General features: G+C 41.6%; 2 protein-coding genes across 6 annotated transcripts in view; both read left to right on the plus strand.

Annotated features, from left to right (window-relative positions):
- The first annotated feature begins 1,127 nt into the window (after positions 1-1,127).
- On the plus strand, positions 1,128-16,712 carry METTL16 (methyltransferase 16, N6-methyladenosine). Its single transcript, XM_055712020.1, has 9 exons — positions 1,128-1,316; positions 1,484-1,683; positions 3,963-4,103; positions 7,555-7,670; positions 8,415-8,557; positions 11,688-11,757; positions 13,565-13,654; positions 14,529-14,702; positions 14,789-16,712. The coding sequence occupies exons 1-9, from the start codon at positions 1,189-1,191 to the stop codon at positions 15,401-15,403; spliced, it is 1,677 nt and encodes a 558-aa protein (XP_055567995.1). The 5' UTR covers positions 1,128-1,188; the 3' UTR covers positions 15,404-16,712.
- Positions 16,713-18,294: 1,582 nt separating this feature from the next.
- The window catches only part of POLQ (DNA polymerase theta), a 57,920-nt gene continuing 51,249 nt past the window's right edge, over positions 18,295-24,965 (plus strand). For 2 of the 5 annotated variants that reach the window (XM_055710990.1, XM_055710993.1), the window contains exons 1-3: positions 18,295-18,519; positions 22,408-22,590; positions 23,671-23,801. In XM_055710990.1, the coding sequence (XP_055566965.1) occupies positions 18,306-18,519; positions 22,408-22,590; positions 23,671-23,801 (528 nt within the window). In that variant the 5' untranslated portion in view covers positions 18,295-18,305. Of the gene's footprint in view, positions 18,520-19,554; positions 19,691-22,407; positions 22,591-23,670; positions 23,802-24,965 lie in introns of those variants that run through there. The other 3 variants (XM_055710991.1, XM_027816927.2, XM_027816928.2) reach the window with 3 other exon arrangements.

Consider the following 24,965-nt stretch of genomic DNA (forward strand, 5'->3'; position numbering starts at 1 on the left):
GTCTGATGAATTTTTTTTTAAAAAAACCCAAGTTTTACGAACTTTAGTGTATACAGCTTAGCTGCCCTCAAGTCACAGGAAGCTGGCTGAGGGCAGTAAGTAGGACTTAAATTAAATCTGGTTGCAGGTCGCAGGTAATTCAAGAGTCAGAGGGGATGCTAGCGTCTTTAAAGTGAATTTTAATCACTATACAATGAATAATTTTGATTTGTATTTGGCTTTTTAAAGAGAAGAATATCTTTAAACAAAAGAATAGTAATAGATTTTTACTTACAGAAGCCTGATTTTGCCTGGGGAGCCAAAGCACTGTGTTAAGGCAGTAACAATGTGCTTACTCCAGTGAGGAGACTTGGACATTCACGACAGCGACAAAGCCAGGAGCTGAAGTCAGTTTTAATTTGCAGTTTAAGGCTTTGTTTTGCTGTGCCTATGTACTATTTTAATTGAGGCAAATTGGTTTAAAAAAGAAAAAAGAGACAGTACAAAGCTCACTGTAATACACTTTGCCTTTCTTTCCTGATTTATGTTCAGCAAGCGCTGCAGTACAACTAGAGGTACATACTGTAGGTGTGAAAGTGTGCTTAAAGCAGGGAAGTTCTCAGGAATCTTCGGGTATGATAGCTCAGCCTTTTTTTTTGTTGTTGTTGTTTTGAACTCCCCACATCAAACCGTGTAAACCAGCTTTTAAAATCCAGGTATTTTAAAGCTCGGAGTGCAAGGCAGGCCACAAGCTGCAGCTGTCGGTGCTTTCATGCAACAGTTTTATAGAACCTCACGTTTATGAGGCGTTTCGAGGGGATTTGGGATCCCTCAGGGTGAGGAAGGGGCCTGGGCCTGGGGCAGCCAGGCGGGGGAAACGAAGCCTTTCAGAGGGATTTTGTATTTTTATCTTTATTACTCACTGACTATCTAACTCTGAAGCCAAGATGCCCGTATATAAAACCTGTAGGTTATAAAATACGCCGGCCGCGCCTCTACCGGGCCGATTCCCTCACGCTGCCCTGACGCGCCGCCCCCCTGTCACGGCGGTGGGCGATGGTTTAGGCGGGGCGGGGCCGGGCCGGCGCCTCGCCCGTGCCCCCCTTCCCCCATTGCGGCTTGGTACGGCCCGAGGCGCCGCGGTGCGCGCCGGGAGCGGGGAGGGGGGAGGGGGGCGGCGGGCAGCGCCCGTGGGCAGCGCGGGGCGCCATGGCCCTTAACAAGTCCATGCACGCGCGCAACCGCTACAAGGACAAGCCGCCTGACTTCGCCTACTTGGCCGCCAAGTACCCCGAGTTCCAGCAGCACGTACAGACCACCCTCACCGGCAGGGTGAGGTAGGGCCGGCGCGGAGGGAGGGCCGGGCTAGGCCCGGCCGGGCCAGGCCGCGCCCGGGGGCTGTGGGGCGGCTCCCGCCGCCTGCCGAGCGCCTGGCCCGTGTCCGCCCTAGGGCTGTGGCGGGTGGGAGCGCCGGTGGCCGTAACCGCTGCTGGTCTCTTTGCAGCCTGAATTTCAAGGACCCTGAGGCGGTGAGAGCCCTGACGTGCACCCTGCTGAAGGAGGATTTCGGCCTGGCGATTGACATCCCGGTGGAGAGGCTGATTCCCACCGTTCCCCTGAGGCTGAACTACATCCACTGGGTGGAGGATCTCATCGGGCACCAGGATGCTGGCAAGCAAGTCCTCAGGCGAGGCATCGACATCGGTACTTGGAAAACCAGAACGTTTGATTTGTTATTTAACGTCAGTGAGACCAGCTGATAAAATCATAACGCATCTATAGTAAAACGGGAAGTTTGAGAAGTAAAAAAAAATAATCTGAGCTGTGCGCTCTGTGGTGGGACGGGCAGCCTGACTGCAGGGGTATTTCATTTGGCTTCTTGGTGGTGGGAGCTCTCTGCACACACAGAGGCATGGCCACAGCTGGCAATTCTGTGGCATTTTGTGGCCGTGGCCTTGGCCTCTCTTGAGTGTAGCTTTGTGTGATACACAAAAGTCATGCCACTAATAACAGAGGCAAAGATGTCATTCTAGAGGAGTTTAAAATAAAAATTATGTTGTTTCTTCTCAGTCTTCTAACTAGTAATTATGTTGTGTTGGCAATCTGTTAATTTTGCTTTTCGATGTCTGCGCAAGAGAGGTTTGTGAGTTACATAGCAATATTTTCTAGCTTTCTTTTGAATAAGATCTTTTCTGTTGCTTCAGGCATATTTGATAGATGAATGAGCAGTCTTTTTTAAACTTTGGTTGTTTCTTTTTCTATGCAGCTGTTTTCATGACCTAGATGATAAAGGAGGCTTAATTAGAAACCAGGACAAATATTAGCAAAGTTGTATTTTGGTTGCAGATGACCAAAGACTTGCTTTCTGTTTTTGAAAACAAAGTATTTTTAAAACTGGACTAAGCATCTGCAGATGGATGATATCGTCCAGTGCAGTTTGTTCAGTTTCAGTATCTGGATTATTGGATAATATCTGGGCAATATCTGGATTATGCAGCACATTAATGTAAACATTACTCAGTAGAGGTGTGAATTTATAAGATGTATGCTGATACAATGATTTGGCTTTCATTTGAAATTAACAAAAAGGTAGGCTTTGTAGAATATAGTTTCTTCCTTCTACGTATGGATAATAAAACCGGCATTTGGATTCTAATTTTTTGGTGATTCTATATGAATTATTTAAAAGGCACCTGCAATAGTATGTTTGAATTTAGTTTACATCTTTTATTTTTGTCAATAGAATCTTCCTTTATGATTTCAAAGACTTGTTTTGAAGATTGTTTTTTGTGCTGAGGTAAACTCATAATGAAATTGAAAGAAGCTGGAATTTCCTTTCTAACTTAGGTTTTAATGTGTGACATTTTTTAATGTAAGTAACTTCAACTCAGTCAAGTTACTGACTTCCTCAAAGACTGGGTTCGGTAATCTCAGTTACTGTGCCAGTTTTTACATTACTGTTTTCTTAGGGATTGCTAGCATGACTTTTTTTTTCTTTAATGGAATTTTTGATCTCCAGAAATCTATAGGCCTGTATTTTCAGCTGGATGCATGATGGACACAAAGCTTGTATCATCAGGTAGTGCCTGCACAGCTGCTTTCCTTTTGTAGCTTAAACTTGTTACCAGCTTCTATGTATTCGATATTAGCTTTCATTTTTGGAAACAATTTCTATGAGACAGATCCTTTAGCTACTCTAAATGCGGCAAAATCTTAAGTTTGAGTTTGCAGTGACCTTTACAGGAGTACAAGAAATAACTGCATGCTTTTATGTACTGACACATTGTTATTTGTGTTTCAGTAAGTTGGTATAACAGTATAGTCTCTTGATACATCTCTGAACTCAAGTTTTGTGGTGGTGAGATATCTTTCCTTTTTCTAGTATACATTTCCTCTAATCCTAAATTTGACCATCATCATTAATTCGATCACCTAGATATGCCATAATTATGAGAAGGAATTATTTTGTGCTACCATATCTTTCTCTTTGTTACCAAGTTTTTATCTGTCTGTCTACCTTTTTAGATATCTTAATTGGTACCTCTGTTTGATCATTTTGGGCATTAGGGAGAGACAGTCTGATGGAACAGATTTTTTTTTTTTTTTTCTGGTTGCTATATGCCTCAAAGTAAAGTATATGTTGTAGATAATAGAAAAATGTATTTGTGATAGGGTATTTTTTTTTTTTCAGTAAAACCGGAACATATTTGGCTTTCACTATGTAAATTAATCACTGTCATACAGAAAAATACAAAAAGTTGACAGTAGAAAACTTATTCCAGATTGTTAAATTATTTATTTTATTAAAAGTGCATATTTGACAATGGTCTGCAATTAAGAAAATAGCATTCAATAAAGAACTGAGCTGTAGATGATCAGCAATCAACACTTTCTTGAAATTAATTCTTTGTTGTAAAAAGTACATATTTAGTAGCTACACTGTGTATAATACCAGAATCTTGTTTTGCTTTTCACTTTTTCAGGGACAGGGGCATCTTGCATATACCCATTACTTGGAGCAACTTTGAATGGCTGGTATTTTCTTGCAACAGAAGTTGATGATATGTGCTTCAATTATGCCAAGAAGAATGTGGAACAGAATAATTTGTCTGATCTTATAAAAGGTATGATGTGATAAGGTATTTAGTAGCATACAAATGTTGTGATGTATTTATTGCCGCGTTCGGTGATGTATCGGGATCTGTATTCCTGCCAAATACGTGCTCAGTTGTTTTTACTGGAGCAGAATGTTTGCGAAGGCCCATGCATGCTTAAGTCAGAAGCTTGTCTAGAATGGGATGGATGGATAGAGAACTGTTCTTCCTTACAAAAATCTGAAAGTTAAACTTCACCCTGGAGCGTCTCTCTCTCTCCCCCTCTCCTCTTTGTTACTGAAGTATTTCTTAAGTAGTTGTGCTGTTTCTGCTGCTAGGAGACCTGGAACGCTCCCCTCAGATGATTTACATGACGCGGCACATATATGGATCTTGTACAGGGTCCGTCCTTCTCGTTCCTGAATGAGGTCCTAACACCGCCTGTGCTGCTGGTAGCAGTATGCCAGGCTTGGTCTGCTGAGCTTGGAAAATTTTCTGTAGGAACTTGTTATACTAAAAAGCCAGGTCTGTTATTCAGCTCTGAAATAAAAACTTCTGCTGGATTTTTGAAGTATCCAAAGTATGTTGGGAGTATGTCATCGTCGTCTTGGTCTGTCCTCCATGTCAGTCTTTTGAAGATCTGTAACTTGATGTGGAGAGCAATGACAGTTTTCTGTTACTGCTGCATTTTTAGTGGTGTGATGGTGTTTCACTATACTGGGAAAAGCTGTGGGAAAGAAAAATGCATCATGTAGTGCCAAAGGGCATAAGCTGGAGTAAATGACAGATTGCTGGTGGGTAGAGCCATGGGCCAAGGGAGTACCACTGGTGGTAACCCTAGCCAGATGCTGCCTCTGAATGATCCTCCCTGCCACTTTTTAACTCCTGGGCCTGAATTGTTTAGCTAGAGCGGAGTATACTAGTGTAGCTAATAACTTGTTTAGCAAGGCATTTTGGAGTCAGATTACAGATCTTTCTGTACCTCTGTTTTCAAAAAAAAAAAATAACCAAGAAAACCACCATGATTTTTGTCGTGGTCTAGGAGTCTGTCTTGAAATTTTTGCCAAATAGCTTCATTTGGAGATCAGGTTGGAATATAGCCCTTGTTCTTCTAACTTCAATTGAAAAAATATAATTCAGTGGTACTAGAACCAGCAGTAATGCAGTGATGATTTACTAATTGCATCGTAGCTTCTGTTTTCCCAGAGGGAAAAAAATAATGTTTTTTGGCTGACTGTGAAATATTGCTTGCAGTAACTTTCTTCCAAAGGGACTCTCCTGTACATGCAAAACAGAAACTGATAAACTTGGGAACTGATTGTAAATGCTAAAAAAAATATTATGTGGTGTTCAGAGTTATGTATCTATTTTACTGGAATGGGATAATGGCCAGGATTTGTCTGCTGGTATTTAAAAAAAAAAAATATTAAACCCCCACAATATCAGTACCCTGTATGTAATTTGAAGTTAAGAGATTTTCAACAACTTGGACTCTGGAAATTTTTAAACTGCTTGCAAGGTAATGTAGGCTTGCTCTGCAACATGATTATTATGTTGTTTGCTTTCTGTTGATTTGCTCTCTTATTTCCAAATAAAATTACATACTGTCAATAAAAGCTATGTCAATTAAGCTAGCTGTGTAGGTGCAATGTGGTATTCTTTGATGTCATCTTCTAAGTAACTTTACAGTAATTTTAGAAAGTGTGTTCAGCAGACCATGAGTTACTTCTCAGATTAACATAATATTTTTACAGAGTTCTGTTCATCTTAGCCCTGTTGTCTGCTGTCTCTACTATAAAAACTAATTCTGTGGTTCCCCTTCCCCCCACCGCACCCCCAAATTGAAAAGGGGTATTGCTAACAAGAATGGCAGTGAAATACTCTTAATAACTGTGGGCTGGATATTTCAGAGTGTTTATATAAGTAAATGTCTCATCTGTGTACAGCAGCAACTGCTGTTACACCTCAGTGCCAAAAGTATGCACTGAGAAACTTCTGGAGACGTGCAGTGATTTCCTGAAAGAGTGTGACCTGAAAACTGTCAGTCCAGCTGATGTAGTGCCTGGCTGAAGAACTTTTGGCTCTGATTGTAATGTATAATTGTAATTAATAATTTTTATTTAGTAATTACTAATTTTATTAGTATACCATTTTTTAATGTTATAAGGGAAGCAGGGGAGCAGATATATACAGAGATAAGAAAGCACCACACTTTAATGTCAACAATTTTAAATGTGAGCAACTTAATGGAAGAAATGGTAAATGTTCAATTCAGAAAATTAAGATTGTAAAACAGGGAGCAATGTGTTTATATATTTTTAAAATTAACTATCCTTCTATTCTCATAGGTTTTAAATATATTCATCTCTTGAGTATGAAATTCTGTACTGTAAAATACTTGTGACTTACAGAACTGCAGCTTTGAAGTTAGTGGGTGTTCTGGGTGTTCTTCTTGCTGTATATAACCTGGACTTTTAATTGCCTGCTACCCGAACAGTTTTGTTTTCTTAGGATGATGATTGTAATAGTTACTCTTAGGAAGAGAGGCATGCCTTCTGCCTCCATGCTAAATATCTTTGTTCTGTGTGCATTACCTGTGATTTGCAGGACTGGTAAAGTCTGCAAGAAGTCCTTCTTGTGATAATCTTTATACACCCATATTTGAATTTCTGCTCCTTGGGCTGGGGTTCCTGTAGCCTTCAGATTTGTGACAGGACTTTACCACGGTTTCCAAGGGAATTATGTAGCCTTTGGGGAAAGACAGTGGAGATCTACCTGGGATGTTTGCCTTGATCCTTGTGATGGGTAATAATAAGTTGGTGGACCCTAGTAAGCAGAAATTTTGTTCTAAAGGAACTCTAGTCTTTTTCTTTTGTTGTGATTCTCTTAAATCGTGTAAGACTGCAGTTCCTGTGCAGGATGCATAGTACTGCTAACATAGTAATTCTATTTTATTTTAAGATTAGGTGTAAAGCTAATCTTGTTGCTGTGTAACTTCAGTGAAGATAGTTTTATCTTAGTCTTTGTTTTTCTTAGCTTTACACTCTGGAAAAAACAAACTACGTTTTCTTAAGTACCATTCTAGAATTCCAAATCTAAAAAAAAAAAAAAAAAAAAGAGACTGGTGTTTCTTTATCTCTGAGGAGCCTGTGGAGTGATTAACTGACACTTCTGTTAATATTTGGAAGTGCTTGAAGTGTATTTGTAGTTGCATCAGAGAACTCAGTATAGCTCAGGTATTTCCTATTGTTTTAAACTGGCTTATGTAATGCTACTACTGTGTATAAATGTAAAAGATAATGCTAATCTTTAACCCAAAGTCTTAATTTGTATACTGATAACTTACATTCTTTTGGTAGAAAGTACTGTTTAGAAAGTACAGATTTTATACAATGTATTGTTTCAAGAAACACTGAAAGGTAAATGGCATGCCATCCGCAGTGTGAAGTTCCTTGCTAACCAAATTCCTGTTCTCTCTTAGTGGTTAAGGTACCACAGAAGACACTTCTAATGGATGCGCTGAAAGAAGAATCTGAGATTGTTTATGATTTCTGCATGTGCAACCCCCCCTTTTTTGCCAACCAATTAGAAGCGAAAGTAAGCCAACAAACTGTGTTCTGTCTACTTCAGCCTTCAGTGAGTGGGAGGGTAGCCACAATTTAACCTCCTCCCTTGGGAAACGTGTGGAAAATCCCAAATTGGGATGAAATAGCATTTAAACCTTCTCTGTCTCCAGCCCCAAAGGAGTTCTGAAAAACTTAACTGTTACCCTTCCTGAAGTGGAGGATGACCTCTAGATTTTTTTCATAACTTCTTGCTGTCTTAGAGAATTACTTTGGAAAGTAGACAGCTAGTATATCTGAAATCAAGTGCCCATTGCATAACAGTGGTGCAGAGGAATTAGTTTCTGGCATCATGCCTGTCTGTATTTTTCATTTCCATAGTGATTTAGGAATACCATATGGCTCAGAACAGTTCTTGCAATACCCCCTGAATACTTAATATAAATCAGAAACTTAACTCTGTAATACAGGGCGGTAGATTTAAGTGTTGAAATGAAACACTACAGATTGTAATTGTGTAGATGCATGAAACCAGCATGTCTACATGTATTTAAACCACATATTTCGTATTACCAGGATACTGATGTGTGATAAGTCATTTACCTAGGTCTGAGGGATTCACTCAGTTATGCTCATTTTGAGTGTATCTTTGTTCTGATGGGGGTAGGATGACAAGGTGATGACGCTTGCTACCCACTAAAGATTGAGGCAGGAAGCAGCATACAAAGCAGCCTAACATTTCATTAAATGTTCATCTCAAATGTTCTTTTTTATCCAGGGAGTAAATTCTCGAAATCCACGGCGTCCCCCTCCAAGTTCTGTAAATACAGGAGGGATCACAGAAATCATGGCAGAGGGGGGAGAACTTGAATTTGTCAAAAGAATTATTCATGATAGTCTACAACTTAAAAAGAGGTTACGGTAAGTGCTTTGTTCCAGTTTAAAAAAACAACCCACCTTTTATCTGCTTCTTCAGCAGAAATTATGTGAAAATAATATTTTAAGTAAGGAATGCAGCTGTAGTCCAGTGGTGTCTGGTTTGTTTAATGATACATACACATCAGTAACTAATTAGTCTCAGTTTATGTAAAATTAGTTGTCCCTTAGCATCAAACAATTACAACTCGTTGTTTGAGGTGTTTAAAGGCAGAAGGCAAAAATAGCCTGTGCGAGTGACACTTGTAGCTTGCAGCTAGATTAGCACACATACTTGCTAAAGGCAATCAGGGTTGCTTCTGAAGGGCTTAGGGGATGGGGGAGGGCTTATGACATTGGCCAGTTACCTGTTCATTGCCTAAAAGTTTCTAGCTCTTCCTGGCTGAATTTTGGTAACTTGCAGCTTTGCCTGCTAAAGGGCACTGTTGTACTGAATGCTGTCTTGGCTGAACATAAGCTGCAATAAAAACCATAGTGAGACCTTCTTTTGAACAAGGTAAACAGATGGCACACCTTCAGCTTTCTGACTGCCAGACTTTTGTTCCCCCAATGCTATACATCATTCCTCTAGCTCTTCTGGGAGATTCCTTTTAAAAAATATGCTTCTGAAGTATAGCTGCCAAAATTTTACGCATGTATTACCACAGCTTCATCGGTGCCCTAAACAAAGGAAATGCAGCCTGCTTTTGGAACATACAAGAAGTGTTTTGCTTTTGTTTTGTTTAGACCCTTCTAGACACAGCATTGCATTTGAACCTCATCTTCACCTGTCTAATACTGAAATTTTTCTTTAGAACATTTGTTTTCAAGTAATAGGCCTGAAAAAATTAAGAATATATTCCGTTTTTGGAAAAAACAGGGCAAAGCAAAGCTGCATTTGCATCTCTTAGAAGTGCTTCGATCTTGTAGTGCTTTGAATTGAAATGTATTGAGAAGGTTTGCAGAGGTAGCAATTCTGCAAACCTTGAAACTTGGTGATTTTTTTTGTTGTGTGGTTTTTTTTTAATGTCCTTCCTTTCTTTGTCACACTCCAAGTCTTAGAAAATATAAAAAGGGGTTAGATAGTATGGCAGAGTGATAAAATAGAGGTTTTGATGTTCAGAACTAGTTAACAAGGCAGAAGAATTAAACTTTCGAGACTTTTTAGAAGTCTTGTTTGTGCCATTGAGGACACTGGAAAATCACTGGTGTTCCTGTCATAGTTTGTAGGTAAAATGTTATTTTAGGCTACTTGATGTAGACAAGCTTTTAGCTGTGTATGCTATTATTTGTGCCTAAAATTTAGTGATTTTTAAAAACTAAATAGAAGCTGAAACTGTTGTTCTGAATTTTGTCAGGGATGCAGTGGGTCAGGGGAGGCAAGTCAGGAAGATGGTATATGTATGTATATATTTTAAAGGTTCTTCTACTTAACAGCTGGATGTTTTTATCCTTTGTACACCTTCTTTTTGATAGTGGTTTTATTCCGCCAGTGTAGTTTTGCACAGAACCATGTGGTGTACTATGTAAAATACTATGATCTGATAATTTTGCACATGTATACAGTTGAGGACTTAATTGGTTCTATAAGGTGGGGGCAGGGGATGCATCTGTGATGACTTCTGGAAATGCAATAGCAACCAGCATGGTTTCTGGTTCTGCATGGCATGTGTAGATCCAGGGGAAACTTGCTTTGGGTAAGTTGCTGTTTGACAGCCTTGAAAGGAGTGGCAAGGTAGTAGAGAACTGACTGATGTTACTTTGAAGGCAAGAAGTCTGCCTTGAAAAGGTGGTGTGGAATTATGAGGAATGCATCATGCCTGTATTACTCGCCTGGGAAAGAGGAGGGTATCTCTTCATTTGATACATTGATAGCTGAAGGCATAGAACATACCCACGTGCTAACTGTGTGTCATACTTGGGGAAAAATAAGCTCTGTGTGTTTGAGGGGTAGGAACAATTCGGTTCATGTTCTTGAATAAACTAGCTTGGAGAATCTGTTACAGAGAACAGTTTAATTAAAATACTGCTGCCCATTTTGTTAGAGGTAGGGTTTGGCAACACTACCAAAGGGCATGATGAATGAACTGTTAGTAGATAGAGACTCCCTTGGGCCAGGAGGTGATCTTATTTACCTTCATCCCCACTTCAGCTAGAAGTCGCAGGTTCAGTATTTTGTAATTTTGGGAAAGATGTGTGGTTTAGTTTTGTCAGAATTTTGGGGGTTTCATTTAAGTATCGCTGCATGAAATTCTGTATTGCATTATGCAGGAAATAAATTTAAATAATTGTCCCTTAATACCACTGATTTTTCTTTTACACAGTATATATAGTTTGTATATGCAAGTTATTTAAAGTGCTTGCCTTCAGTTTAGATGCATACTCTTGAGGAAAGTGTGCCTTGATAACTGGGAACTCTAATTTTCATGCTTCAGTACATTATATTTACAAATAAGCTTTTTGGATCCAGTTATCAAATAAATATGGAAGAGGAGGTTGTGGAGATTGAGTAGGAATTTAGATAAAGAACAGAGGTGTAATGTTTGGAGGAATTGAAGATACAGAGCTGCGTGGGAGGGTAGGCTTCACCAGAAGTGGGAAAATAAATTTCTTTCTGTTTTTTCCTCTGTTTGTTTTCTCATGAAATATGGGTTCGGTGATGGAAACCTGGATAACAAGTTACAAATGATCAGAAGTCATAGTCAGTGCCTCTGAGGGACAAATACTTGTCAGTAGTTGAATATTCCTTTTGAATATTCCTTTTTATTCTGATTCATTCTCCAAAGAAAGTGGAGAAATGAAAACGAATTATCGTAAGGGGTAACATCTGTCACATAACTGAAGTCACTCTTTGAAACAAGATTCTTGTTTTTTTAGGTGCTGTTTCAATAATAGTCAATGTATTTCCTAAAAACTCAAGAAGATTCACCTGTCCAGTCTGTTTTTGGGCCTTCTGTTCTGATTTATGTTGTACTATGTTCTAGTCACTCTGTTTAAAAGCATGATTGTTGTTGTTGTTGTTTGGTTTTTAAATCTCTTGTTCTTGCAGGTTTCTGATCCAAGTAGTTCTTTCTGGTAGTGGCCATTTTCCATTGATTTGTATTTGTAAAACACTTTGTTAATGTGTTCTTTGCAGATGGTACAGTTGCATGTTGGGGAAGAAATGCAGTTTGGCACCATTGAAAGAGGAGCTTCGAATCCAGGGGGTGAGTTTGTAGATAGTCCGTGTATATCCTGTGTATGTTCCATGCAATATATACTATGTTCCGATGCATGTGGGTGATTGTTACTGAATTATTTTACTGAGTTTTTGTTCGCAAGAAGAAACTGAAATCCCTTGTTAGGGAGGCTGTCAAAGCAGTTGAGATTTAATTACTGTAGATTCAAAGCTGATAGATAAGTAGCACATACTGTTTCCCTATGTTGGTCTTTATGGTGTGTAGAAGCATGTCTTTGTCCATTCTAGAACATACAGGGTTTTTGCTTTAAAATAGCCTTAACAGGGCTGTTGTTAAAAAAAAAAAAAATCAAAAAAATCCAGCTCTTTTCTCTGAGCTAATGAAATCTAGCAATTTGTTTGGTGAAAGAAATTGTCGCATTATTTAAGTGGCAGCATTGTTTTGTTTGTGTTCAATTCTGGCACCAAGTAAAATTGAACCTTATGCTACTATTCTCATGCAAGAAGGCTGTGCAAAGGACTTTCTGGAGCAAGTATAACCCTCTCCATTTCCATGCAAAGAAAAAGATTGTGAGATCTGCCCTTATACATGGTGGAGAGTGGAAGGAAAGAGTGCATGGTGAAATCAATTCCCAGAAATACGAAGTACAGGCTATAGAGAATCCGTAAACACAATGCCAAAAGCAGATGCTGAGCTAGGCACAGAATTTCAAGTATCTAACTTCCCTATCCTTGAACTGTTGCACATTAGGCTTAGTAAAGCAAGAGAAATCCTTGTGAACCTTGCATAGAAAAGTTGAGGTTTCCTATTGTATTTTTCTTGAAATTATCAATTTCATTTTGTTCAGGTTTGTAATCTTTGTTGTATCAAAGCTGGGAATATGTTCATTGTAACCAAGCACATGCTATGTTGTGGTTCAGGTTAGGATGCAGCATAGATGTTCTTGAAAGTCCACTTGTTCTCCAGACTGTCTTGACATTTGCTGTATTTATTGGAAATTTTGGTAGAATTAGGAATCGAAAGGTGAGGAAAGTTCTAGGATAGATACACCTTTTCTTCTCTGTTTTTGAAGGCATTTTTCAGAAGTAGCAGATTTCTGTCTGTCGTCCGTGTTATTCCCCCCTCCCCCCTGCTCCCTTCTGTGCAGACCTGGAGCTTATGTTCTGGAGCTGGTGATAATTGAGAGTGGAGTGGGATGGTTGAAATTTATCCTTGCTAGTATTTAGCACATTATCCATACCATGTGTAAATGCCTTACGGCATCTGTGTGGGGAAGAACTAGATAACACTTAACACCTGAGTTTTAGATTTAAAGGCGGTGTAAGTTCAAACTTTATTTTTTTGGACAAATCTAGAGAAGTGTTTCTGGGCACATTTCTGCCACCTGCAGACAGGTGAGCGGTTTGGTTTCCCAACTTTTTTTGTCTTTGTTCTGTGTTCCTTTGCTACAGCAATGGGTTCAGTATTCAAACATGGAACAGGAGCAGGTTCTGAGCAAAGAGAAAGGATGTGCTTTTTGACAATCAGAGTGCCAATGTGTGCTGGATTGTGGCACAAAAAAGGGGTTGTGTTGTGTGTTCTGAACTGGAAGCTCTGAAAGGGCACAGACATGGCAGAACAGAGATGGGAAATCCTGGGCACTGGTACCAGGCTTGGCACTGACCAGCTCCAAGTGGACCTGACGTTGATGAGCCATGTTAGAATGAAGCTCCATTTCTGTCATGAGACAATAACTCTTGTGCTAACTGTACCTTTTTAAAATTTGAGAATGTGTGCTGTAAAACAATGTTGTTTATTAATATGGAATGAAGTTTTGTATGGCTTCTTTGCATAGGTTCCTAAAGTTACTCATACTGAGTTCTGTCAAGGACGCACCATGAGATGGGCGCTGGCATGGAGTTTCTATGATGATGTACAAGTACCTGTGAGTAGTTTAATTCTGGTTTGCTTGTGGTTGTCTGTGCCTCTTATGCGAGGGTGGCCTAATGAGCTATAACTACTGTGAAACAAACTGTTCTTCAGACTGGGGCGCTGCATGTGCTGGGCTGTGTGGACAGTGGGATTTCTTAACTGGCTGCCAGTCTGTTTGCAGTTGTTACGTGAGATTCATGAATGACCTACATTTAGGGAAGAAAGAAGTAGTCTGTAGGAATTTTCTGTGGGCTTCAGTGAAAGTAAGGGTCATCTGTAACATACTTCAAATAGTAATTCAGTAATATTAAAAATGCTAAATTTGGGGCTAGATTTGAACTTTAAGCTTCCTTCTGAGAACTTGGTTTTAATTTACCATATAGATTCTGTTACAAGATAAGTATGAACATATCTAGCTCAGACTGGCCTAAGTGAGTGTAAGTGGAGCTTGTTCACCTTAATGTGAGCCAACTGCTTTTTTGGATCCAGATGTACACATACTTGAAGATAGGTATAGACAGTAACCAACCTTATAGAACATGCAAGTAAACCTTCAGTGAAATTGGATCAAAACATGGATATTAGCATTTGACCTCTACAGCTTCACTTCCTCATTTCAGAGCACCAATAGTCTGAAGGAACCAATGAAGCTTTTTGCCTAACATCTGAACATTAACATCCCTCTGTCCATCAGGCTAGCATAAAGTGCATGATTTGTTAGCCATTTTTCATCTAAAACTTTGGAGTGAAGTGAAACATGGGCCATGTCTAAAACTGTTTAGTGGCTTACATTATAGTCTTAACCCCCATGTCTCCTGAGCACAAAAGTCATCTCACTACTACTGCATAGCTTTGTAATGTGGTTTTTTTTTTTTTCTTTCTTCTAGTCACCCCCCTCTAAAAGAAGAAAACTAGAAAAACCCCGGAAACCAATTACATTTATGGTCTTGGCTTCTACAGTCAAAGAGTTAGCCGCCAAAGCTGCAGCTATGGGCTGGGATGCTGTAGAAGCTATCGCTGTGGTTAGAGCCTGGGTAGAGAAGATTCTAACTGATCTGAAGGTACAGTATTTTATGTTAAAACAACGTCCTACTTGAAAGCATAACTGTAAGAAGATAGTATGAACTTCTGCTGTTTTCTGCAATAGGTTCAGCATAAACGTGTTCCCTGTGGAAAAGATGAAGTTAGCTTGTTTGTGACTGCCATTGAAAACTCCTGGATTCATCTGAGGAGAAAGAAACGAGAGAGAGTAAGGCAATTACGGGAACTTCCTCGAGCTTCTGAAGGTGTTCTGCAAGCAATGGAAGAGGAAAAAACCAGCCAGAAGAGTGTGAGCAACAATTTGGACTGTGAAAACCCCAAGACTCAAGATTCTGAAACAGAGTTTACGGCACCTGATGAGGATGTTCATTTGACCGCAGGTGATGAGCTACCGGAAGAATCTGCTACCAAAGAAGAACATAGTGAGCACGTGAAGGAGGAGACGGAAGCAAAGCAGGGAGAAACATCACTTGGCAAAGGTTCCAGTAATGCAAAGGAGGAACCTTGCCCTTCAGAGGAAGCTGGCAATCTGACAGTTGAAAAAGAACAAAGTCCCAAAGAAACTAGTAGATGTTTTCTCTTTAAGTGTTTAATGAATGTGAAGAAAGAAGGAAATGATGTATTAGTAGAAATGCACTGGGTTGAAGGACAGAACAGAGACTTGATGAACCAGCTATGCACATACTTACGGAACCAAATTCTTCGATTGGTAGCTAGTTAGCCCTTTTTCCTATTTTGGTAAAATAAATCAGTCTTCAAATTTTGTAAACTATTTTTAATGGATTAAGATTTTCACTTAGTAAAACTTGTGTTTTCCTCTTAAAAAAAAAAAAGTAAAATGGAAAGTCCCCTTTAATATTTAAATAGCTTTTTCAAAGCTACATGGAGTACGTGAACTTCATTGGATGTGAAGTGATGGGGAAGTAATAGATTTTGTGCTGCAGTTGTAAAACTACATGATAAAGTGAAACATGTCTATGCTGTGAATGTTTCAAATATCAACAGTGCTTTATTTGGATCTTTTTATCTGGTGCAATAGAATTATATATTGTTACTAAGTAGAAATCTTTGAAATATTTTCTTCAATATTTTTTTAGTACTAGTGCAAGAAATGGTTAGTCTGCTGTGGGAATTTTCTGCAGCGAAGAGTCTGTCAAAGGATTTAAGTATGCCTCTCTTTAATGCATTTAACCTTTGGTCTGCAGGGGGTAGCAAGGTGGATACATCCTCTAAGTGTCAATTCATTAAAATAATCCCTTTAGAAAAACCATGTGTTGTACTTTTCTGGCACTTGGGCTATTAGCATCTGGTTTTGTAAACTTTGTGTTAACAACAAAGTAAGCTCTTTGAGCTGCTTGGTTTAAGGAGGATTTAACTCTGTTGACTGTTCCGGGTGACCATTCCTTACACTAATTCAAATATAATTGTCTGGAATTACAGCAGTGTTCTTAAAGGGTTTTGCTTCCATTTAATCTTAAGAGATTGTTTTAATGACAGGAATGAGAGCACACACTCATCTTTGTGGGCCAGAAGTTCCTTATGCGGGACAGATCCGTACAGAAGATATGGATAAAGATGGATACAGAAGCTTTAGGCTGTTGCAAAGGAAGACAACTGGAAAGAAAGCTGTTGCTTCCACATCTGGCTCCCTAGTCCTTTTTACCACCAGCTGTTTTCCCAGTGTTTCGGGGCAATGAACTATTCTGTGAGAAGAAAGGCTGAGGGACATGGGTCTTGGGTGCCTCAGAGAGGGGTGTGTGTATGTGTTTGAGATTATGAGCACTGGCACTGCTTCGCACGAAGTCAGCTTCAGCCTGTAGAGATCTATAGAACACATAGAGAAAGATTTTCTGAGGGAGTGGAGTGCATGTGTGTTACCCAAAATAAAGAGACAGGTGGACAGAAGGAAATGCTGCATATGTTCATGCTACTGGAGTCACTTTGAATGTTCACTCTTAGTTGTCAATATTTCTGGAATGATTAGTATGTTTTCTGAAGCTGAAATTAAAAGCAACTTAGAAAAGCCTTAATTTCCCCCCTCAACTCTTAACTGTTTTGTGTCGTGCTTCTTAGCGCTTCTGCCAGGTGATGGACAAAAGACTTGCGTTTTTCTGGGTATTTCAGAATTTTCACAGAACTTCTGATACTCATGTCACTGGGGGGAGATAAAACTAGGCCGAGTCTTAGAACCTGGAGAGGTTGTGTTGGCTGGCTGAGCCCTTAGAAAGCAAGGCTGTGTCCCCTTTGTGCTGTTCCCTGTTGATCAGTCTGCTTCCTGCAAGGGTGAAGCAGCTCCACAAGGTAAGCCTGTGTGCTTGTGGCATGCTCGTTTTGTTGAAGCAGACTTTCTTACCTTGCTTCATTAATTACCGCTCTTTCACCTGTACAACATGAATACTCTCTTGAGTGGCGTTTAAACAAAGCCAGGTATTTTTACAAAGAAAACTGGTAGCCTGTGATTTGGGGGGCTGTTTCACAAGTTCAAATGTTTTAGCATTTTATTCCAAACAAATGCTTTGTCAAAAGGTGAGTGTGGCGCGTGGATAGCTACTCCTGTGTTGGGAAAGAAAAGCAATTAAAAGTTGTGATTGGTGTATAATTGCAGAAGAGTGTGAAGTGATGTGGGCGTGCAGCGTGACCTGGTAGCTCGGGCATGCTGGGGTGTTGTACCCAGTTTCTTGCAGGAACATCTTCCCTGCCTCGAGCACCCAGAGGTGGCCCTTTCCCTGCTCCCACTGGGACTGCTGGTGTTACTGAAAATCATAACCAGGAAAACTCTCCAAATGATAGTTCAGGGAGTTGGCAATGGTTTATTGCAGCACTGGGCACATGGGGGCTGTTTCCTCCCAACATGCACACCAAGCAGCTTGAGGGTACACATTATATACAGTAAAGTGTTTGCGTATTCATAGTACACTGCATGTTCATTGTCATTCACGCACAGGGTTGGTTAAAAGTTTCTCGTTTCAAATGGAAATTAGTGTGCACCCTGATAGATAGCACTACTGCAGCTTTTCACAAACTCATGCTCCCCAGGCAGGGTTTTGCCTGCTGTCCGGGGAGGGGGGGGGGGGGGGGCGCTGTGTGTGCCAGAGCTGGCGGTCTCCCATGGCACAATTGTTTTTGTTCTATCTTCAGCTAATTTTCTGTGGATTGCAATACCTTATCAGCTTGTCTCCTCTTGCGGCCAGAACTCTCCTCACCTGAAGGCTTCTTTCTTTGATAACAGAGGAGTGCTTCTTTGACAACAGGATGCTGTTCACCATCTGTTCTTTGTCTCCCATCCTTCCCAAGGCTGAATCCATTAATTAAAGTCCCTTCATTTGTCGCTTTTGACTCTAGAGGGGCCGCTTGACCTAAACTTTTAAGTTCAACATAGAGTTAAACCAGAGTTCAGCACTAAATTCGGGTTCAGCAATCCGTTGAACGCTAACCCAGAGCTCAGCACTAAATGCGATTTCAGCAATTCATCGAACACTGACCCGGAGTTTAGCACAAACCCCCGTTTCAGTAATTAGCCACGCGCCGAAGCGGCGTTAGCGCAGGGCGGGAGCTGGGCGCGGGCCGGGCCGCTCGCTCCCCTCACAGCCCGCGCCGGCCGCGCGGGGCGGTGCTGCCTTTGAATGGCGCGGCGGGAAGATGGCGGCGTCGCCCCTAACGGCCCCGCCGCAGCCTCGGGGCTCCGCGGCGGCAGCTCGGGCGGCCGGGCCGCCTCCCGCGGGACGGGGAAGGCTGTCCCGCTCGGCGCTGCCGCTCGCTGCCGGGCTGTGCTCAGCCCCCCGCCCGGCCTCGACCTCTCCCTGCGCGGCAGCGGCAGCCCTGGCACCGGCTCGGCAGGTACCGGCGCAGGACAACGCGGCCTCCCCCGGGGAGCCGCAGCCAGCCCGGGGGCCCGGACGTGCTTGGGGGGGGGGGCGGGGCTGCGCCCTCCCCTGGGCCCCGCAGCCAGCCCGGGGGCCGGGACGTGCTGGGCGGGGGGAGCGGCGCCGGCCTGCAGCCGGTGCCCCCTGAGGTAACATGGCGCTGAGGCGCCTGGCGCGGCGGCGGGCCCGGGGCGGTGCTGGAAGGGCCGGGGGCCCTCGGAGCCTCTCCCGGCCCGGGGTACGGGGGCTCGGCCCCGGGGAGGGCTCGCTGCCCTCGGGCGGGAGCGCCGGTGCCTCGCCCCTGCCTTCCTCCCCTGAGGGCGGCGGCTGCAGCTGAGGTACGTGCTGCTGCTAAGGGGGGTGGTAGCGGCAAAGTACGCGGATCGAGGGATCTTCCCGCCCTATTCACGGCTCGGTTGAGGGAGGTAAGAAAATGTACGTTCTGTGCACGAAGTTGGCTCGTTTCATTGTGTGTCATTTAGCGCTGGGCTTTATTCTTCACTCGGCCTCTAGGTGCTACCATGATACAACAATCGGTACGGTCTGTAGTCTTCGGTATAAGATGCGAGATTTACCTTATTATTAAATTAATTAAAGAACACAGTAAGCTGATAAAGCATGTTGTATCTAGAGGCATTGCTGTAAGTGGTCCAGGTTGGTGCCCTGATACCTGCAAATGCAGAGAAATGTAGTTGGTGGGTTTTTTGTGTTTTTTTTTGACTTGTTTATATCTAAAAGATGGTCTATATAAACATCTTGTGTTATATAAACACCTGGTGGCAAGATGTCACAGAAAGTGTTCCTGCTGCCAGCCAGGACTGCTGCAAGTGATGCTTCTAGATGCAGTACATTTTACTGGGTTGTGCGTTTAAATAGAGAGAAATCAATATGTATACAACCAGAAGATGTATATAACATCTAAAATCAAGATGTTTATATAACATCTTGTAACTTACTCTCTTTTGCAATTTTTCTGTAACTCTTTAAAACATGCATTTACATCTCTCAGCCTCTTCACCAGTCATGTCAAATCTTCTCCCTGATGGGATAATGTTCTGCAAGATACAGTTTTGTCAGCTTTGACAAATGGAGCTGAGCAAGGCGACATATGTATGACCACAGAACAGCTGCTCAAAGACAGTGCAGTAAGTGGCATTCTTGTGTCCAGCTGGCCCCACATTCTGCAAGGGTTTTCTTTCAGAGAAACCTAATGCCCCATGCTCTTTGCCAACAATGTGCATCTTCCTCATTTTGACTATTTCTTAGCATTTTTCTGTAGGAAAAAAGACATCAGTGTGAGTGGTATACTTCTGTACATAGATCTTTAAGAACCCCTAAGGCCTAAGTTTCCAAACTCATGTTCAGTGCTAATCTACAGATACTCTTCAAAGAGAGAATCATGTAATCCTTTACTCATTCCATCTTTTACATGTAGTTCATTGGTTTTAATATTAGGAAAGAAGCTTGGGATCCAATCACGCGGTTTTTTTCTTTTTATGTTTCTGAATTCTAATTCTGCTATACTAGTCACTGTATTGGGTTTGCATGGCAAGAGTTTGGTAGCAGGGGGACTGCAAGGGTGGCTTCTGTGAGAAGCTGCTAGAAGCTTCCCCCATATCTGATGGAACCAACACCAACCGGCTCCAAGATGGACCTGCCACTGGCCAAGGGCAAGCCCATCAGCGACAGAGGTAGTGCCTCTAGGATAGCATATTTAAGAAGGGCGGGTGGGGGGGAAACAACGGCACAACAGCAACTGCAGCTGGAGAGAGGTGTGAGAGCAGCAGCCCTGCAGACCCCGAGGTCAGGGCAGGAGGTGCTGCAGCAGCCGGAGCAGAGGTTCCCCGGCAGCCTATGGTGAAGACCACGGTGAGGCAGGCTGTCCCTCTCAGCCTGTGGAGGTTAATGGTGGAGCAGATCCCCACCTGCAGCCTGTGGAGGACCCCACGCCAGAGCAGGGGGATGCCTGAAGGAGGCTGTGAGCCTGTGGGAAGCCCATGCTGGAGCAGGCTCCTGGCAGGACCTGTGGCCCCATGGGGAGTGGAGCCCAGGCTGGAGCCAGGCTGCTGGCAGGGCTTGTGACCCCATGGGGACCCATGCTGGAGCAGTTTGTGCCTGAAGGACTGTACCGCATGGGAGGGACCCACACTGGAGCAGTTTCTGACAAACTGCAGCCCATGGGAAGGACTCACATTGGAGCAATCAATGGAGGATTGTCTCCCATGGGAGAGACCCCACACTGGAGCAGGGGAGGAGTGTGAGGATGTGGGGAGTCCTCCTGCTGAGGAGGAACGAGTGGCAGAAACAATGTGTGATGAACTGACCACAGCCCTCATTCCCCATCCCCCTGTGCTGCGGGAGGAGAGGCGGTAGATATGGGGAGTAAATTTAAGTCCAGAAAGAAGGGAGGGGTGGGGGGAAGGTCTTTTTAGTTTTGGGTTTATTTTCTCATTATCCTCCTCTGATTTGATTGGTAATAAATTAATGTCCCCAAGTAGAGTCTGTTTTGCCCGTGGCAGTAATTTGTGAGTGATCTCTCCCTGTCCTTATCTTGACCCATGAGCCTTTTGTTATATTTTCTCTCCCCTGCCCAGCTGAGGAGGGGAGTGATGGAGGGGCTTGGGTGGGCACCTGGCACCCAGCCCCAGGGTCTGCCCTCCACAGTCACATTTTAGGCTTGACAAATCTGGTCTCCTTTAAATTCCCCTTGGAAAGCCTGTTCTGCTTTGTGGCATACTGCTGTTCTCTCCTGATGGTGCTCAACGACTTTAGTATTTGTACTCTATTTTGGTTATACAAAGCAAAAAAAAGCTTTCAGAGCTAAGCTATTATCAGCTTTTTTTATATATTTGTGTGTGGGAGAACGATCAGGCACTAGTGACAACTAGGTTGGGGTTAACCTCAGGAAACAGTTGAGATTTTTAGTGTGTTGAGAATAAAAATACTGGCTACTTATGCAGGCTAGTGTTTCTGATCTAGCCTGCCCTTATGCTGTAAACAATGGAGGGAAATTTGTTTTAGAGTTTTTTTGAATGTGCCAGTAGAATGGGTAGAGTAGAGTCAGTACACACAATTACTTGTTTTTCATCTTGGTTTGGCAAAGTGTTTCACAAAATGCTGTTACAGGAACTGTATAGTCATGGGTGGTAGGTTTCTGGTCCACAGTAATGCCTCCCCTATTTTCCATCCCAGACAAAGAAACGGACAAAAAATTTGAATTTTCTTAATGATTTGAACAAAAGAGAGGCAATATCTGTAGCCAGCAAAAAATTATTTAGGGTTGTAAAGACAAGAAAAAAGCATCAAGGAACTTAATTAAGCTAGAGGAGCTGTCAGTGTGGTGAAGATATTAATCAGTATTGATAAACTCAAGTAACATGCATTGTACGGAGTAGCTTGAGCTGCTTGTTTCATTTATGTTGTTTTTTAAATTCGTCTATAAAGCAAGAAAAAAAGACTGGATAGTTCCATAATCTGTGAGGAGTACTGAAGTCTCTGTAGCAGTAATTTAAAAAGGAAGCTGTATGGGTAAGGATGAGATGGCAAATACATTGTAATGCTGTTATATTAATCAGTGCTGAAACTCTCTGTTTGAGTATGTATTTAGTAATAGCTGCTTTGTCTCAAAAGCAAATATCAGAGCAAGACTTTGGTGAATAAATGATTTGAATGTGGAAAATCTTACAGGAGAAAAAAATTGCAAAAACTGTCAGGAGATAAGGAGAGTGGTGGAACATACACAAGAGATATTGAAAAATATAGGGATGATAGTTTCTTGTTATCTTTTCTCATAATACAGGAGCTTGTAGAAAAGTTTGACCTTTAGGTGATCTCTTTATTTTTTTATTTTCTCATCCCAAAGGGCAATATCAGCAGGTAAATGTTCCTGAAGAACAAGCAGACAAGTTGCTCCTTGCAAGCTGGGGTCTTCCCAAAGCAGTTCTAGAGAAATACCACAGTCTGGGAGTAGTGAAGATGTTTGAATGGCAAGCAGAATGCTTAATGCTCGGACAAGTTCTGGAAGGGAAGAACCTAGTTTACTCAGGTATGCAAACGTCTGACAAAACCAGTCCTCCCTAACTTTCCCAGTACCATTTACAAGAACGTATTGGTGCTGAAGGATTCTGATCTGGTGGATAAAAAGGTCAAGATTCTCTTTTTTTTCTGGAGAGACACTATTAAGATCTGTCCCTCTGCTGTACCTCAGTCCTGGCTTGAATGGACTCCATTCAAGGTGTGAGGAGAGACTTTTCCCTGTTTTCTCTGTTAATGTTCCTTTGGAACATTAGGAGTTGATCAGTGATAACTCACTCTTTTTATTACAGACTGTGTGAACCAGGAACTGAATGATAACAGCAGCGTTAGATACAAATACTTTTGAAAATGTTATTTATTATCTAATTTTTTCAGTCTCTTTATTCTTTTTCTTCACCTGGGGAAGGGGGCATGGGGGAGCAGCGCAGAAGGGAAAGTAGGACTGGTGGACTAGAAATCTGTGGGAAATTACAACTTGAGTGTCTACTCCCCATGGGAAGAAGGTCCCAGAGCAGCACTGGGCAGATGAAGAATTTAGAAGAGGGGCAGGTGATTTTCTTAGGCTTGGATTTGAGCTTTATTTCCTTGGTTCAAGGAGACTTTGGGCCTGATTTCCAGGTAATGGCTGTTCCCTGGTATGTGGCATCTCCTCCACAGTTTTCTGTGGATGATGGATGGCAAACAGCAATGCTCACCAAGCAGAGGGTTTAATATATTTATGGGTTAGGTCAATAAGGTAGTGGCTGAGCTCTCCTGTCCAACCAAGAAACTTTAGTGGGATTTTTTTGTTTGGTTGGGTTTTTTTTTCTCTTTGCTTATCTCTGAGCTGCTGTTGCTTCTGGAGCAATATGCCTTGGTAGTGTGATGAAAGAGGCTAGAAGAGAAATACTTTGCCATCTTCTTGACACTTTATTGGGTTAACTGCAGATGTGGTTGTGGCAGTGGGAGAGGGGCATTTGTTGAAGAGTCCTGCCCCAATTTCTCCAGTAACTGCTTTCTATGCTAACTTTATGATGCTTGTTCCTTGATATTTTTTTTTTATACCTTTAGAAATTAATTTAAAACAAAGAGCTTTTCCCCCCCCCGCCAGCTCCTACCAGTGCTGGAAAGACTCTTGTTGCAGAACTGCTGATTTTAAAGCGAGTCCTGGAGACTCGTAAGAAAGCTCTTCTCATCCTTCCCTTTGTCTCTGTCGCCAAGGAGAAAAAATGTTATCTGCAGGTAAGTAACATTCAAGGAGGGTAAATTTATGAGTTGTAATTGTTGGGTCACATTTTTTAAACAGTTAGAAGTTTTTGTATGGATTTTAGAAAAGAAATTTTGCAGAGTTGTTTCAGAAAGAATTTGTACATAGTTTAAAATTTGCTCTCAATCTAAGTTGGAGATAAAAAAAAATGAAAGTTTTAGCCAAAAAGGGAAACTTGGAAAAAATTTAAGGAGTTCATTAAAATATTTTATTTCAGCTTTGACTTTTACAGCATTGTTACTTGCATTTCTTCACAGATTTTCTAATCCACAAACTTTAAAACAATTTTCCAGTTAGAGATTGTGTCTGAAAAAATACAAATGGAAGGTATCAACATTATATGAAAGGATAGAATGATGTTTCAGCTTTCCTTTGGGTGTTCTACCAGAATTTCGTGACTTTGATTTCAGTTTGACTTTGCTAAAAATTTGTTCTGACAGAATGTTGTTATGTCTTGGCTTCCTCACCCCAGCTATTTAAAAACAAAATTACTGTGGGAACAGTCTTTTTAAATAAAAATATATTTTTCTTGAAAGACTTTCATATCAAACGTTTCCGTTAGTTAATATGTTGAAGAAACAACGGTTACTAAAACCAAATACAAAACCAGCAGGCATTTTTGTTACAGTTTCTGACCTTTAAGATGTTTTGGGTGTTAATAAACTGAAATGGTATCTTAACCTTGCACATTGCTAGGAAATGATGTAAACTGAGTGCAGAAGCTACTTTGCAGTGATTGAAGATGCTTTTGCTTTAGTCTTACAATGCTGGAGGATCATCGATGCTGTGTTGTACTACTCCTGGCCTAAGGTTTGGCTGTAGCTGCACTTGAAGACGTACGGTATCCTGTGCACCTGGTTCAAACATTCGTACCTTTTGTTAATGCAGTGAGTAATGTGCCTAAGCTTTGGCACTGCAGCAATAAGCCATGGAAGAAAAGAAGTCGTCATTTCTTGAATTTCAGTGGGAGATGTGACATCTTTGTGTTTGGGGTCTCACAATTTGGCTTTTGCCCAGGATTTCTCAGGAGCAAGGCTTCTTTGTACATAACCCACTGGTGTTATAAACTGTTGCACTGTGTGTTCTCTAACCTTTTTAATGGTAAATTTTTTAATGCAAAACCGAGGTCTCCATCTCTT

The sequence above is a fragment of the Falco cherrug genome, chromosome 5, assembly GCF_023634085.1.
Source record: "Falco cherrug isolate bFalChe1 chromosome 5, bFalChe1.pri, whole genome shotgun sequence".
NCBI lineage: Eukaryota > Metazoa > Chordata > Aves > Falconiformes > Falconidae > Falco > Falco cherrug.

Bases quoted from the DNA above. Each gene is read 5' to 3' on its own strand.
- METTL16 (XM_055712020.1), top strand. From the start codon at position 1,189: ATGGCCCTTAACAAGTCCATGCACGCGCGCAACCGCTACAAGGACAAG. The intron at 4,104-7,554 runs GTATGATGTGAT...GTTCTCTCTTAG, and splicing joins TTTGTCTGATCTTATAAAAG to TGGTTAAGGTACCACAGAAG. The intron at 8,558-11,687 runs GTAAGTGCTTTG...TGTTCTTTGCAG, and splicing joins CAACTTAAAAAGAGGTTACG to ATGGTACAGTTGCATGTTGG.